Source organism: Mixophyes fleayi, chromosome 12 (assembly GCF_038048845.1).
Source record: "Mixophyes fleayi isolate aMixFle1 chromosome 12, aMixFle1.hap1, whole genome shotgun sequence".
Classification (NCBI taxonomy): Eukaryota; Metazoa; Chordata; class Amphibia; order Anura; family Limnodynastidae; genus Mixophyes; species Mixophyes fleayi.
In genome coordinates this window covers 30,605,889-30,620,353 of record NC_134413.1, presented here as the reverse complement: position 1 = coordinate 30,620,353, position 14,465 = coordinate 30,605,889, and the positions used below count along the sequence as shown (strand labels likewise).

The following is a 14,465-nucleotide window of genomic DNA, read 5'->3' as shown; positions in this document are numbered from 1 at the left end:
GTAAGTGAAGCAGAGCTGGATACATTGACTCAGCAATGTTAGATATAAGAATCCTATAGTAAAAAGGAATATATCCTTATGCCCATGTATTAGGTCACTGGATGATACAGACCATTCACTGTCATCCCTTTTCCTTTTGATTTAACAATATGTGGAAAATCTACAAATAGTGTTTTGCATTTCTGTGATTTGCCAAGGTAAATGGGGCAGCTATAAACATGGCTCCATTAACCGTAGCAGAAACCAGCAAAGCAAACAGTCTCCTTGCTCATCAGTGCTTTTATGGAGTTTGGTGTTTGACTTAAAATAATGGACACTAGTCAAATACTAAAAATGTTTTACTTTGTTAAGATTTTGGCCAGACAGCTAAAGGCAGCTGATAGGTCTTGTGTGAAGGAACATCCTATAAATAAAGTAGAAATTGGGGTGTTCTTCATATAAAGGTGAGTTTGACCTCCATAGAGTTTACTATATTATCCAGTCTGAGCATTTTAAATGATGACATGTGCCTGCTTGTTAAGTCCATGCATAGAGGAATGAAGGCTCACCTCCCAGCATAGCAAGTGGTTCATAACTGTAAAACATAATGATACCTTATGTTTCTGAAGCAAGCTTTGAGCTGAATCCAAAGATTTGCCAAAATGAGTGGAGGTGGCAACAGGCATCTTTTCAGCGATCCATGTCATTTCAAGATCAAAATAATGATAAAACTCATACTGATTCACTTTAGCTTGCAGGAATTCTCCTCTCTTGGTCAAAGGCTCCTGCAGGGACTGAAATCTGCAAAAAATTGTAACACACTATTTGCATAACCGGCAGAAAAACCAGGGGCTATATACTAAGGAGACAATGCTAGATAATGAAAGCAAATTTCTGATTGGCCGCTATGTTTTTTTTTCACTTTGCACTCTCTTAGCACATAACTCCCACAGCGAGCTAAAGCTTATTTTTCATTATATTTAACAATTTCATTAGTTTTAAAGGACAGCTCTATAACCAAAAATTGTTAGAACATCTAATCTATTTTTGTAAACACATGATTATTTACCTTTAAATTCTAATCATTTTTTTTTGCTGAGCATGGCTATTTATCAAAAGAATTATTTAAATAATGCTTTTAATGCTAACAAAGACAGTCAATTTGTAAAGTGTTTAAAAAGTGTTATAAGCAGCTCTGCAAATAGAAATTGGTATTAAGCATAGTTTTTTGCAAATAGAACAATATCTCAATGATAGGTCCATCTCTTGGCATATCAAGTGTTCCCTGTATTAAAGCACTCTGTACCCACATTGCCTGTAAATCTCTTGACACTGCCTAAACTGCTAACGAGGGTGACAAGACCTTGTAAAAGGGATGACACTACCCAATTGGATGTTATCAAGTATGCATACAGTGATTGCTGCCTTTTTTCCAGTAAAAACCCTACAAGATCTCTAAGCAGTGGTAATCTTTGAGAAAGTCAGACTTCAACTGACAAAACACGGTAGATTCTATATCTTATATTTAATACCAGGTTTTACAAAAAGACCTTTGGAAACTACATCAGTGTGCACACAGGTGATCATCTGGAGACAGGACTCTATATGATTTTATAAGAGGTATGCTCCAACAACATGAAAACTAACAAGGAGGATCCGGAAAGTGGAATTTGCTTTGGTTGTGCTAACAACTAAGAGGGGACATCTTTCTCCCTAACAGCTACACCACATCGGGTGAGATCGCTCCAGATACTACATTTCAATAGGAATACTAAATACATGGTATCTTTATAAAGTTCAGACGTTGTTGGATTAGAGCTACTGATGAACTACAAATATACATTTGCCTGCTGTATATTCTATGCGAAATGAGTGAACTGGCCATTCACTCTCAATAGAGACTTATTTCTCACCATAGCGCTTTTTGAAGAAGTTTACTCAATTATTTATGCATGCAACTGTGTTTAATCTGATACAAGTGCACTCCTTATACCTTTGACTTGATATTTTCTCTAGTCTGGGTAACCTGGTTATACGGAGAGATTTGCAATATTTATACTGTCAATTTAGAACTTGATAGCATTCTTTGTTATTATTTATTATTTTTATTCCAGTTATTTATGTAATAGACATCATTGTTTTTTATTTATATTCTTAATAAATGTGTATTTTATTAACTTGTTTAGTACGCCATATTTGTGCTGTTTTTATGAATGTACTTCTCTGGCGAACCTCTTATCGCGTTTGTATCTCTAAGCAGTGGCGTCTTATGACTGTGTACAACTGCAGTCCTGGGGGCTAGAACATTGGTAATAAAAGGGGTTCCCGAGGTCAGAACCTAAATACTAACTAGCAGGTGGACCAGCAATAACTTGACTTTTGCCTGTAGTAAAAGCAATTTTGTCTCAATCTTGCCCTATTTTAGCAGCACATCTGTACCATAAAATCAGTTACCTCCGTAGATACTTCATAGTTTCATCCATGATTCCTTGTGAGTTGAAATGATTGGTGGCCATTTTCTGAGCCCGAGAGACGATTGAGTTCATTTTGTCAGCCAGCTCTCTGCTCTCATTCTCTAGCTGACGGTGCTCTTTGAGGAGGTCTCGACTGGTCCTCAGGTCGTGTCCAGGCTCTTGGGCTTGCAGAACCTTCTCTATCTTCTCAATCTTCACTTTGGCATCCTGGATAAGAGACATACGAAGTATTATATACCTCAAACACTCAGAATGATTACAAATTCTTGTTATTGTCAGACGTTTATATATATATATATATATACACACATATATATACACATATATATATATATATATATATATATATATATATATATATATATATACACACATAATATTATATACACATACATATATACACACACATATCCATATAGCCCTGTTTTCTTTGCAACTTGATGATCATTTGAAATAAGCCGCTTATTTTTTTTAAATATTGTATCCCATTAATAAATAACATTCACCCAATGCTGGCTGCCAAGATCAGGGTAAGTAAGCTCTCGTGTCAAGTAAAGTTCACCATCTATAAATCCTCAAGCCGCTAAACTGGATAGCACTTGGATATTGATCTGTGGTCTCCTTGATTTCAAGTTTAAAAAAGATTTAGTGGCTGAACCTTAACGCCTTCATCAGGGTATGACATTTTCAATCTGTTTTCTATTACTGTGGATATCTTTGTGTAATTATAACTCGAAGAGGTGAGATTCAATTTCTAAAAAACAAAGCGAGCCACGCACAATTACCGTTACTACGGTAATTGCTGCCTATTATTAGTGTTAATGTGGTAAGTTCAATTCTGATTTTTGGTTGCAGCTCTGTGAGCAGCGAGCAAAATCCATGTTAAAATTGTCGTAGTAACGGTAATGTTCGCCCTGTATCATTCTTACGAAGAAAGCAGGGAATTGAACCTCCCCCTAAAAGGTTTGTTTAATAAAATGCATCACAAAATATGTAAGCTAGAGCAGCTAGTAAAACACTGGCTTTGAACAGTCGAGTGCTAGTTAGACGAATGAATGCAATGCCTAATAGGTTGCTAAGGGTACAGCCCTTTAGAGATGTTTGAAGATTATTTTTTAAAAATAACAATATAAATAGAGCAACACTTTTTAAAAAGCAAAATCCTTAGTGCTTCTGTCTGTAATAAAGTTTATACTTTCAAACTAATTATTGTAGTAGGAGAAATTTGTTTTTTTAATTGCATATGGATAGGGAAAGTAAATCCAGAGAACGCTCATAGTACCCTTTGACAAAGCACATCTAAAATGGAAAAAGTCCCTAAAAAAGTTGATGAGATGGGCATTAGGCACTTCATGTGTTAGAAGTATCATGCTGGTGCATAGAGCGTTAGTACAGGTGATAATTGACAAAAGATGGCAATCATCTACCTCTTGGAAGCAGGAGCTACAAAAAGGATCTCCTAACAAAGGAATGCTTTACTGGGAGTGAAAAGAACAGAGTTATATGTTTTAATTTGGCAATAACATGTTTACTATTTAGAATACCACGATCTTAAAATGATTTATCAATTAGATGATTTTATCCTAATGTTTATTAAAAGGACATAAACTTAAAAAGATAATTTTTGTATTTACATGAAATCTATTTATCTGATTCGATCTGATGGATACTCAAACCATGGGGTATAGAGGAACTGGGCATTAATCAATGTAAAGACTGAAGGGCCTCCCCTCTATAATCACTTGTCAACGAAGTGTCCAATTTATAACTTACAAAGCGCCAAAAGGATAGATTAAGTAAAAGAACACAAGTAAAAGAACCAAATAAGCGTAAATGGTGGGAATCAGAGAAATGCTTTTTCTTCCAATCTAGGGGACACTACTACTATGGGGATGTTCAAAATGCTGCTCCTAAGGGAGTCTACCCTCAGACTGTGTGCAAGACTTTACATCCAAAGCTAGCCTCCTTGGATGTGCCAACCTCACAAGAGTTACTTCTAAGATCCTGGCCCATAGTGGTTCAGATTGGGTCACTAAAACCGAATTCATTTAGATCTGTGCGGTATTCTCCTAAAGATGGAGTACTGAGATCAGTCCTATGTGTCCCACCTGAAGGCAATGAAGCAGGATCACGCCTAGGAAGCATGGTGAGTTTTTGTAGCTCAGAAATAGATTGAGTCTGGGATCTTGCCCAAGCTCCATCATCTCAGGTGCTTGCTCTCCAGATGAGCGTGTTGTGGTCCTCAGCCTTGTAAACCATACACTAGGCATCTCCCTATGCGTCATGATAGAGGATACCACATACACAGAAGAAAACAATCTTCAAATATATACATGTATAATATATATACATACACAGGGCCATCTTAACACTTATATCCCTCTACCTACACAACCACACACAGGAATAAAAATGTAAATTATCAATACAATTAAGTTTATATTTATTGGCACCTGCAACAAAAATCTGTGTTTACAGATTAAAAAATATGCTGTACAACTGTGCCTTGATACATGGGTGAATATATTTTTTTCTATTGGGCCCTGCCTATGGGGCCCCTATGCTTGTGGGACCCCATGGCAACTGCCCAGCATGGCCTGAGGGAGAGACATCCCTGTATATATATCCCACTATATGGAAGGCCCCGGGTGTGAATTTTCTGGGAAGCCTTTTGGGGACTACTACCACTGTGCTTTGAACATACATAACTATCTATATTCAGAACACAGTGGTAGTAGCCCCCCAAAGAGGCTTCCCAGAAAATTCACAGCAGGGGCCTTCTTGGGATGAATCAGGGAGAGGAGTCTCAGCACTGCATCGTCCACCCCTATAAGCTCAACATGGGAGATGTTTTTCACAACCTGTCAGGAATGTCAGTGTGACTAAATTCAGGTGGTCTGCGCCTCTCTGGGGTAAAGCTCAGCAAGGAGTCTGTATCAACAGCAGGGGTGTGCTCTCCCCCCCCCTTGGCCAGTTCTTCAGCCCAGAGAAGAGCTAACTACCTGAATTTAGGATACACTTGGGAAGCCGCTAATATAGTTCCTCCCCTACTCCCATAGTGAGCGGCGGATCTATGTCTCTGCCTATTTTGCTGACTGTGGAGTGTGGCCGCCATTTAAACCTCAAATGGTTTAATGGGACTTTCCTTCATTATTTTATTTAGGTATCTCTAATTTTTATATATTTATCTTAATGGGGTCAGGAAGTATCTTTATGGCACCAAATATCTTTGCAAATCAGATTTGGCACTCGACATGGTGGTGTGTATAAAACTTTGAACCAGACAGTGGTGGAACTACCATTGGTGTGGCAGGTGCTGTGCACCGGAGCCCATGGAGAGTATGGGGCCCGCCGCCGCATGGCAGATGTAGGGGTCAGGAGTTACAAAAAATAGAAAAAGAACAAAAATTGGGGTCTGTCAAAAAGGGATTGCAAAATATGGATGGGTGTGGTTTGCAATTGGGTTTTGCAATATGACTGGTAATGGGAAATGTGAAATTGGACCAGCATTGGATGTGATGGGTGCTTTATTAAAATTTCTGCTCAGAACCTAACTTTGTCTAAGACCAGCCCTGACAACATCTTATATCCTGTTAATGCAGGGGATCTTTAGCACATATACTTTTACATAATGTAATACTGGATCAAGTTGTGTTTTGTGACTGACCTGCAGCAACTCCATCAGCTGTTCCTGTTGTCCAGCCTGCCTCAGCTTGTCCCCTCTCTCAGACATCTTGTTATTTAGCTCCTCCCACTTCCGTGTGACCTCAGACATCTTGGACTGGATGGAGGGTTTTGCATAATGATCTTCTTTCAGCAGCTGGTTTCCAACCTATCACAGGAGGAACACAGAGTGAGATACTGCAGTATAGGCATGTTACAGCCTTCTTAAACATACCGACATTTGATACAACAAATGCAGAACAAATTGACAGCAGGACTATGCCACACAATTGACCACTAAAGATTCATAGTCAAAAGAGCACGCTATGATTTATTTATTGTTACTCTGTAATGTTTTGTTATATCTTATTTTACTTTCTGGGAATCACAGTGGTGCACCATTAGTGGGAATGGAAGCAGCTGGCTCCTTATAATGGGACTTCTCAGGCTATGCACAGCTGTTCTGGTCCCTTAAGGTACAAAAAAAATGTTCTCTCTTCTGTGCTTTTAGGGGAAGTGCTGGCCTGTACTGTATTATTTAAACTGCATCACTATTCGCTCCATTGGCTGTGTGATACTGACAAACACAATCCAAGACAGCTATTTATTATAACCAAGCACAGGTGCAAAGGGCCAATTGGTTAATAAGAGGTGATATTTAAAATGAGAGAATTGGCAACTCACCACATTCACTGAGTTTTGTATTTGTACACTTATATATTAATTATTTAAAAACAAATTAAGAGATCTGAGTGGTTAAGTGCACATTCAATCACAAAATGATCATCTTAGGATAATAAAATCATGGCCATATTTACATTGTTGGAACCTGTGCATCATGAGACCTGCTCTACCCACTAGATACATCTCTTCCACACATATTGGTCTGCTGCTTCTGTAGTACTGCCACAGGATGGAATTTAATGAAACTAGAGTTCTGTCACAGAATGGGATATATAGTGCCACTAGAGTCACAGAACAGTATATATTGTGTCACTAGAGTCCTGTCACAGAACAGGATATATAATGCCACTAGAGTCCTGACACAGAACAGGATATATAGTGCCACTAGAGTCCTGACACAGAACAGGATATATAGTGCCACTAGAGTCCTGACACAGAACAGGATATATAGTGCCACTAGAGTCCTGTCACAGAACAGGATATATAGTGTCACTAGAGTCCTGTCACAGAACAGGATATATAGTGTCACTAGAGTCCTGTCACAGAACAGGATATATAGTGTCACTAGAGTCCTGTCACAGATCGGGATATATAGTGCCACTAGAGTCCTGACACAGAACGGGATATAAAGTGCCACTAGAGTCCTGACACAGAACGGGATATATAGTGCCACTAGAGTCCTGACACAGAACGGGATATAAAGTGCCACTAGAGTCCTGACACAGAACGGGATATATAGTGCCACTAGAGTCCTGACACAGAATGAGATATATAGTGCCACTAGAGTCCTGACACAGAATGAGATATATAGTGCCACTAGAGTCCTGTCACAGAACAGGATATATAGTGTCACTAGAGTCCTGACACAGAATGGAGATATATAGTGCCACTAGAGAGGAAGCTTGAAGAACCCCAAACAATCCATTGCAACCGGCTAGGCAAAAAAATAAGCCAGCACAGACGACAAGAACTTAGCTCCTGTATGAAAGATGTGAGGTCTATTTATAACCTAGGGCCTCCCCGATTTTGCCCCTACCAGCACGAGTGTTAAGGGAAGGGAAGGGGCCACGTGTTGTTGGTTGTTTTTTTTTTGGGGGGGGGGGGGGTTGTTGGGGTTTTTTTACACTGGACACGCAGGCTGCTGCAGGAGCTGACAGGTACGTACAGATCCCTGCAGCGGCCTCTGTAGCAGAGCAGAGAGGGCTGTGAATATACATCTATAGTCAGCGTATCTTGAGATCTCTTTCTTGTTGAGTAAGGGTGTAAGCAGGGCCTATTTGTGTAGAGTTTTACTACTCCCTGCAGATATGTGCCTAAATGACTCAGGCCCATAGAGTGGTGTCCCCAAAGCTAGAATACCTACTTTCTATTCACTTATACAATTGGGGATTATGGATAGGAGATTTTTAAGATCTTGTTAATCTTATTTCAATTTTTCTATATATTATATTGGTTGAAAATATAATTTATGTACACACCTTCACTAAGTCCTCAAAGCGCACTTGATTGGCCTCCATCTCTCGCTCAGCTGCTTCATGCCACTTCAGCTTGCGAAGGATATTGGACGGATCACGATACGACTCATCCAGTGCAATCTTGTACTTCTCCTCCATCCACACCAACAGCTCTGTGGCATCTCGGTTAAATTCCTATGTCCATTGGAAAACAGAGTATTTATTATGGAATGAAATCTGTATATTAAACTCTAGAATTTTTTAACAGTATTAAACCTGTTAGAAAAATTCCAAGAAACATTTTCTTACGGTTTCATAACTTTACTTCCTAATAAACTTTAACATTGAATCACCATCTTCAAAGTCCTCTTCATAATGTTTAGATTGGGTCATATGAGTTGATGGGGTTTATTGATTGGACAGGTCTGTGCATGATTATAAATATAGTGACAGCAAGACAAATCAGGTGGCAATAATAGACATCTCTTCATCCAGCTTAATGACTTTCAAATTAGATAGGTGCAATATTTGTTTAGCATTTATTGAGATCATATGGAATTAGCATACTTCGTAAACCCAAGCCAATGAAAAAAAGCCATAACACTTAACCTGAAGTCTCAGTGAGTCCAAGAGGCACTTATGTCTTTCTTCTGCTTTATGGTCCAAACTGTTATATCGCTTCTGTGTGTCAGACAACCTCTGTTTTATTCTGTAGATAAAAATTATAGATCTAAAAAGATTTCTCGCTCTTTTGGATACAACTATCGCTGATGCTTTGAGCTATTGCTGTGGATGGAAAATTATTGTTGCTACATAATCGATCCTAATGGACAGCAATCACAGTCACCACCACCGAATAATTGGACAGCAATCACATTCACCACCACCGAATAATTGGACAGCAATCACATTCACCACCACCGAATAATTGGACAGCAATCACATTCACCACCACCGAATAATTGGACAGCAATCACATTCACCACCACCGAATAATTGGACAGGAAACACATTCACCACCACTGAATAATTGGACAGGAATCACATTCACCACCACCGAATAATTGGACAGGAAACACATTCACCACCACCGAATAATTGGACAGGAATCACATTCACCACCACCGAATAATTGGACAGGAAACACATTCACCACCACTGAATAATTGGACAGGAATCACATTCACCACCACTGAATAATTGGACAGGAATTACATTCACCACCACCAAATAATTGGACAGGAAACACATTCACCACCACCGAATAATTGGACAGGAAACACATTCACCACCACCGAATAATTGGACAGCAATCACATTCACCACCACCGAATAATTGGACAGGAATCACATTCACCACCACTGAATAATTGGACAGGAATCACATTCACCACCACTGAATAATTGGACAGGAATCACATTCACCACCACTGAATAATTGAACAGGAATCACATTCACCACCACTGAATAATTGGACAGGAATCACATTCACCACCACTGAATAATTGGACAGCAATCACATTCACCACCACCGAATAATTGGACAGCAATCACATTCACCACCACCGAATAATTGGACAGCAATCACATTCACCACCACTGAATAAATGTGAGTACTCCAGTGGCACTATAGTATGTAAGACGTGGCAAAAAGCCTGCAAATTGAGAATCTTTTGACCTTACATTGTCTTAATTGTAATAGGAATCATACATGCTGTATATCTTTAAAATTCAATGGTCACAGTTCTACATGTATATTGCTCAAGTGAAAATCCTTACAAGGCACCGGCAAAGTGATCTTTCTCCACCAGTGCTTCTCCATTCATTCCTAGACCATTCACTCGGTTCTTGAGCGATGCCAGCACTTTCTCAAACTGCTCGTGCCTGTTCAAAAGGCTCTGGACTGTATCCAGTTGGTCCTAGGAGGAAACAGAAAAATACACAATAAACCAGTGAGAATAACTAATGTCTTAAAAGCAACGTAAAAATGATTTGTGCACAGATTTCATTTTACTTTATTCTTTATAAATTCTTTATTCTTTATTGAAAATCAACCTTTGATTCTACGGTTTTAATATGCTCTGCCCATGGTAGAGGAACTGAGAGGACAAATAATACCATTATTCTGGTATTGCTGGGTTTTAAAGTTTAACATGCTCCATAAAATATGTAACTAAACGTCACTATGTAAAGGGAAATGACCTACAGAGTGGAAGACATTCAGAAATGCAGAAACTATGAAATGCGTGGTTGTAGGCCTCTGTTTCATGTCAAAAATCTAATGGCACCACCTAGTTAGAAATAACTTAACCTGGTTTTTGCTGTAAAGAATATTTAGAAATTGTACTCTGTTACTTAAGATACACTGTTCAAGAAATCCGGTATATTCAAAAGAATTCATTTTTGCTTATATTATTTACTTTAACCCTCCAGATATTTTCCATCGTGGACATTTTTGCTGCCCAGACAATTTTTTCCGGAGTGAATATTGTTTTTTTATCCTGTGACTATATTACGTATAATAAGTTCAGGGATAAGTTTATAAAGTATCACTTTGATAAAATAAAATATCAGCAAAATAATAACTAAATGAAAGATCACTTTACTGATTTGGTTTCCTCCCACGCTCCAAAAACATATTAGTAGGTTAATTGGCTGCTATCAAAATTGACCATAGCCTCTCTCTGTCTGTCTGTGCGAGTTAGGGAATTTAGACTGTAAGCTCCATTGGAGCAGGGACTGATGTGAGTGAGTTCTCTGTACAGTGCTGTGGAATTAGTGGTGCTATATACAGCTAATGATGATATTGTACTTCTATATATATATATACACACACACACACACACACACGTAAATTCCCTTAATGAAGAGTTTGGAAAATGTTCGGTATTATACCCTGGTGTATTAACACCAACTTAATGATCATCTCAATAATAACGAGCCCACTAGGGAGGGGAAACTATGTTTTTTTTATATAAATAGAAAAATTATACGTTTACCTGAGAGGTAATTTAATTGCAAAATGATTGCAAAAATTGTCACTAAATTAATAGAGTACAAATTCAGATAATTCACCAATTCTCGCAATAGTGCATACTACCAAGTGTCCCCCAAGTGCCATTACAATGTCATAATACCAATTCTTCCATAACTTAAAAAACCCTTGATGAACTGAAACTGACAGTACAAGAGGGATAAGTTCCTATAAAAGTTTAACTTTATTTGGGATGTAAAAGGGAGTATGGGATGGATTTTATGGCTTTAACAAACTTCAGATTACATCTGTGTCCCATTCTTCTATTGATGAACGCCAAGCTGAGTGCAGTCTTACCCCAAGATCATCCACCCGCAGGAATGCTTCATGGCTGGAGAGTGCAGCGTTAATGCTGTCGGCTTCTCGCAAAAACTGCTGCAGTTCTAGGCCCTGTTCAAGTCTGACTCTTCTTTCCAGCCACAAATCGCTGAGATCATTGTACCCCTGGGTGAGGTTTACTAAGGAGTCACGGACATCGGGGCTATTATTGTACCGTAACGCAGTTTGACCCATTTGCTGAAGTTCAATGATTCTATTTAGAAGAAAAATGCAATCAATTAGTACAATATTATATCGCGCTAACAGCTATTGTTTAAAGTACACACTACACAGTTATAAATTGAAAACCATTTAACATATATTTGAGTGTTAATATTTCATTGTAGCTAAGCAGTCAAGGCATATTTCAATATGTAAATAAAGCTTTGAAATATTATTCCAGTTTCTGTGCACCTAATTAAACATATTATTGTTGACCTAATGACAATCACAAAGATATCTAACTTAAGCATTATTAAAATAGCTCAGTGGGCCAAGTGCTTTTTAAATTGGAAGCATTCTCTCCCACCATCACCGCTCTCAAGAAATAAATCAGGCACATAGCAGCCATGAAAGAAATCCCCTATTATCTCCATGACAGGGGTTGTGTATTTAATCAAGTATGAAAGCAGCTCTCAGCGCTCCCCCCAAACGGTTTCTTGAACTTATCTCTTGACCCATGTGCAGTCAGGAACTTCCTACATGTCCTCTACCCCCCCCCCCCCCACCACACACTAGTGTACCCCTCTACAGCCAATCATTATCAGACACCCTCTAAGTGCCCCTGACATAAGTTGAGAAGGATGTTAATTTGTCCACACAAATTATGTATCCTCTCTCTCTCTCCTGTATCTCTCAATCCTTTATTCCTTATATTTTCTTTTTTTTTATTGTTCTTAACAGAATTGTTTTTTTTACTGTTCATAATATTGGGCCTGAATCATTAAGGAAAGTAAGGCAAAAAACAGGAGTAAATCTTCTACAGGACACACCATGTTATAATGCAAGGGGTGCAAATTAGTTTATTATTTTGCACATACGTTTTTTTTCATCTAGTACACAAATACTTGATAGGTTTATGTTTACACTGAATTTTAAAGTTGATCTAGAACATGCCCTATCCCAACTATAAATCTAACAACACATTTTAAATGTACCCCCCCCCCCCATGTACCTCCCCTTCCAATGCAACATGGTTTTGCCCATGTGCAAAGTTACTCCTTCTTTATGCTTTGCTCTCCTTAATGACGTAGGTCCATTATGTTTAATTTTGTAATCTATTGGCCAGTACCTATTGAATGGGACTCATTGTCCTGCTATTATAATATATGTTTGTTATCACCTGACCACACAAAATACGGCATTATAAAGAAAAGACAAGCAATGGTTGCCCTGCTTCTTGGTACAATTTCTAACAGTGGCTATTACTTCAGTTTATAAGACAGTGCTATTGTAGTTGATCAGCGTAGTTGTCTCATGGGTAATACTGAGGAATAAACGAGACCCGATACAGAACTTAGTGGTCCTTGGCAGGCTTGTTGTTATATAATATTGATATGTACATTGTCTGATATACCATTACAGCCAATAGTTAGTCTAATGAATCTATTTCTTCCACGTGAGTTCCTCACCTGTCTCTCTGACCCTGGATCTCTTTAAGAAGGTATTGATGATCTCTGAGAAGCTGTTCGGCAGATGCTACATCAGATCCCATTTCCGTACTGGTTAGCTTCTCTTTTATGTCCTGCACCCAGAGCATCTGTCTGTGACTGTCCTGTAGGAAGGTCTTCTGCTCTTTGCCCTTTTGCAGTTTGTCCCTTTTCTCCTGAGCCACCTCTTTCAGGTTTCCAAGAAGTTTTTCCATTTCTTCAATCTGCTTTCTCATAGCTAAACTTTCTTGTGGGTTTGTGTCCCTTATTCTGAAAGGAAGTATTATTCAACACCATGAGCTAAACCTCTTCAAAATACTACATATCAATCAGATCAGTCTTTCTAGAGATGTCTTTCGAAAAACAATAACAATTATATAGGTGGCCCAAGTTTACTGCACTCACAGATTATGTTTAATAGTTTGTTAAGGGAAATATATGTTGCAGAAAAGGATGACCGCTTCCTCCTTGGAGAAAGTGTTTCGCACAATGATACTATATACGAATATCTCCTTTGTGAGCAGTACTTACGATTTCTCCATATTCTTAAGATACTCAATTTTTCTCTCCAATAATTGGATATCCCTCTCATGTGCAATAAGTTGTTGTTCCTCTGACTGTAGACTGCCAGGTGGCTCTGAATGCTTCATCTCCGTTAACGTGTCCTCTATAAGGGTTCTCGTATTCTCACAGTTCTGGAGGACGGTCATTGTATCAGCCATACGTATTATGTCGTTCCATTTCTCGTCTTTCATGTGTTCCAGTTGATTCCAGCTGAGTGAGAGAAACATAACATGGTCTATCTTCTCATAATTGACTGTACATACAAAACCAACTACACTGGCAAGCTGATGTCTCCTTGTAGGAGGGGAAGGAAAGTGGTTTACAGAGAAGACTTGAGTAGTGGTTCACTAGGTAGGAAAGCTCAGATTGCCTTATCATTTAATACAGAACAAACATGGTCTAGCGCCCTATTAGCATGTCTGGCTCAAGGACAGAATGTAAGTAGTGATTACTTTTATTCACCATGTTTTAGAACAGGTTCCCAGAATCTCACCATCATTTTATTTATATAGCGCCACTAATTCCGCAGCGCTGTACAGAGAACGCACTCGCATCAGTCCCTGCCCCAATAGAGATTACAGTCTAAATTCCCTAAAACACACACATACAAACACAGATAGACTATTTGATAGCAGCCAATTGACC

At 38.7% G+C, this 14,465-nt stretch overlaps 1 protein-coding gene across 1 annotated transcript in view; it reads right to left on the bottom strand.

The window, feature by feature from the left end:
* The window catches only part of SPTBN5 (spectrin beta, non-erythrocytic 5), a 179,426-nt gene that overhangs the window by 153,300 nt on the left and 11,661 nt on the right, over positions 1-14,465 (bottom strand). The window contains exons 10-18 of the mRNA XM_075192975.1: positions 13,788-14,030; positions 13,239-13,526; positions 11,587-11,821; positions 10,035-10,174; positions 8,864-8,963; positions 8,279-8,449; positions 6,121-6,285; positions 2,434-2,660; positions 594-780 (exon numbers count right to left, since the gene is read on the bottom strand). Coding sequence (XP_075049076.1) covers positions 594-780; positions 2,434-2,660; positions 6,121-6,285; positions 8,279-8,449; positions 8,864-8,963; positions 10,035-10,174; positions 11,587-11,821; positions 13,239-13,526; positions 13,788-14,030 — 1,756 coding nt within the window. The remainder of the gene's footprint in view (positions 1-593; positions 781-2,433; positions 2,661-6,120; positions 6,286-8,278; positions 8,450-8,863; positions 8,964-10,034; positions 10,175-11,586; positions 11,822-13,238; positions 13,527-13,787; positions 14,031-14,465) is intronic.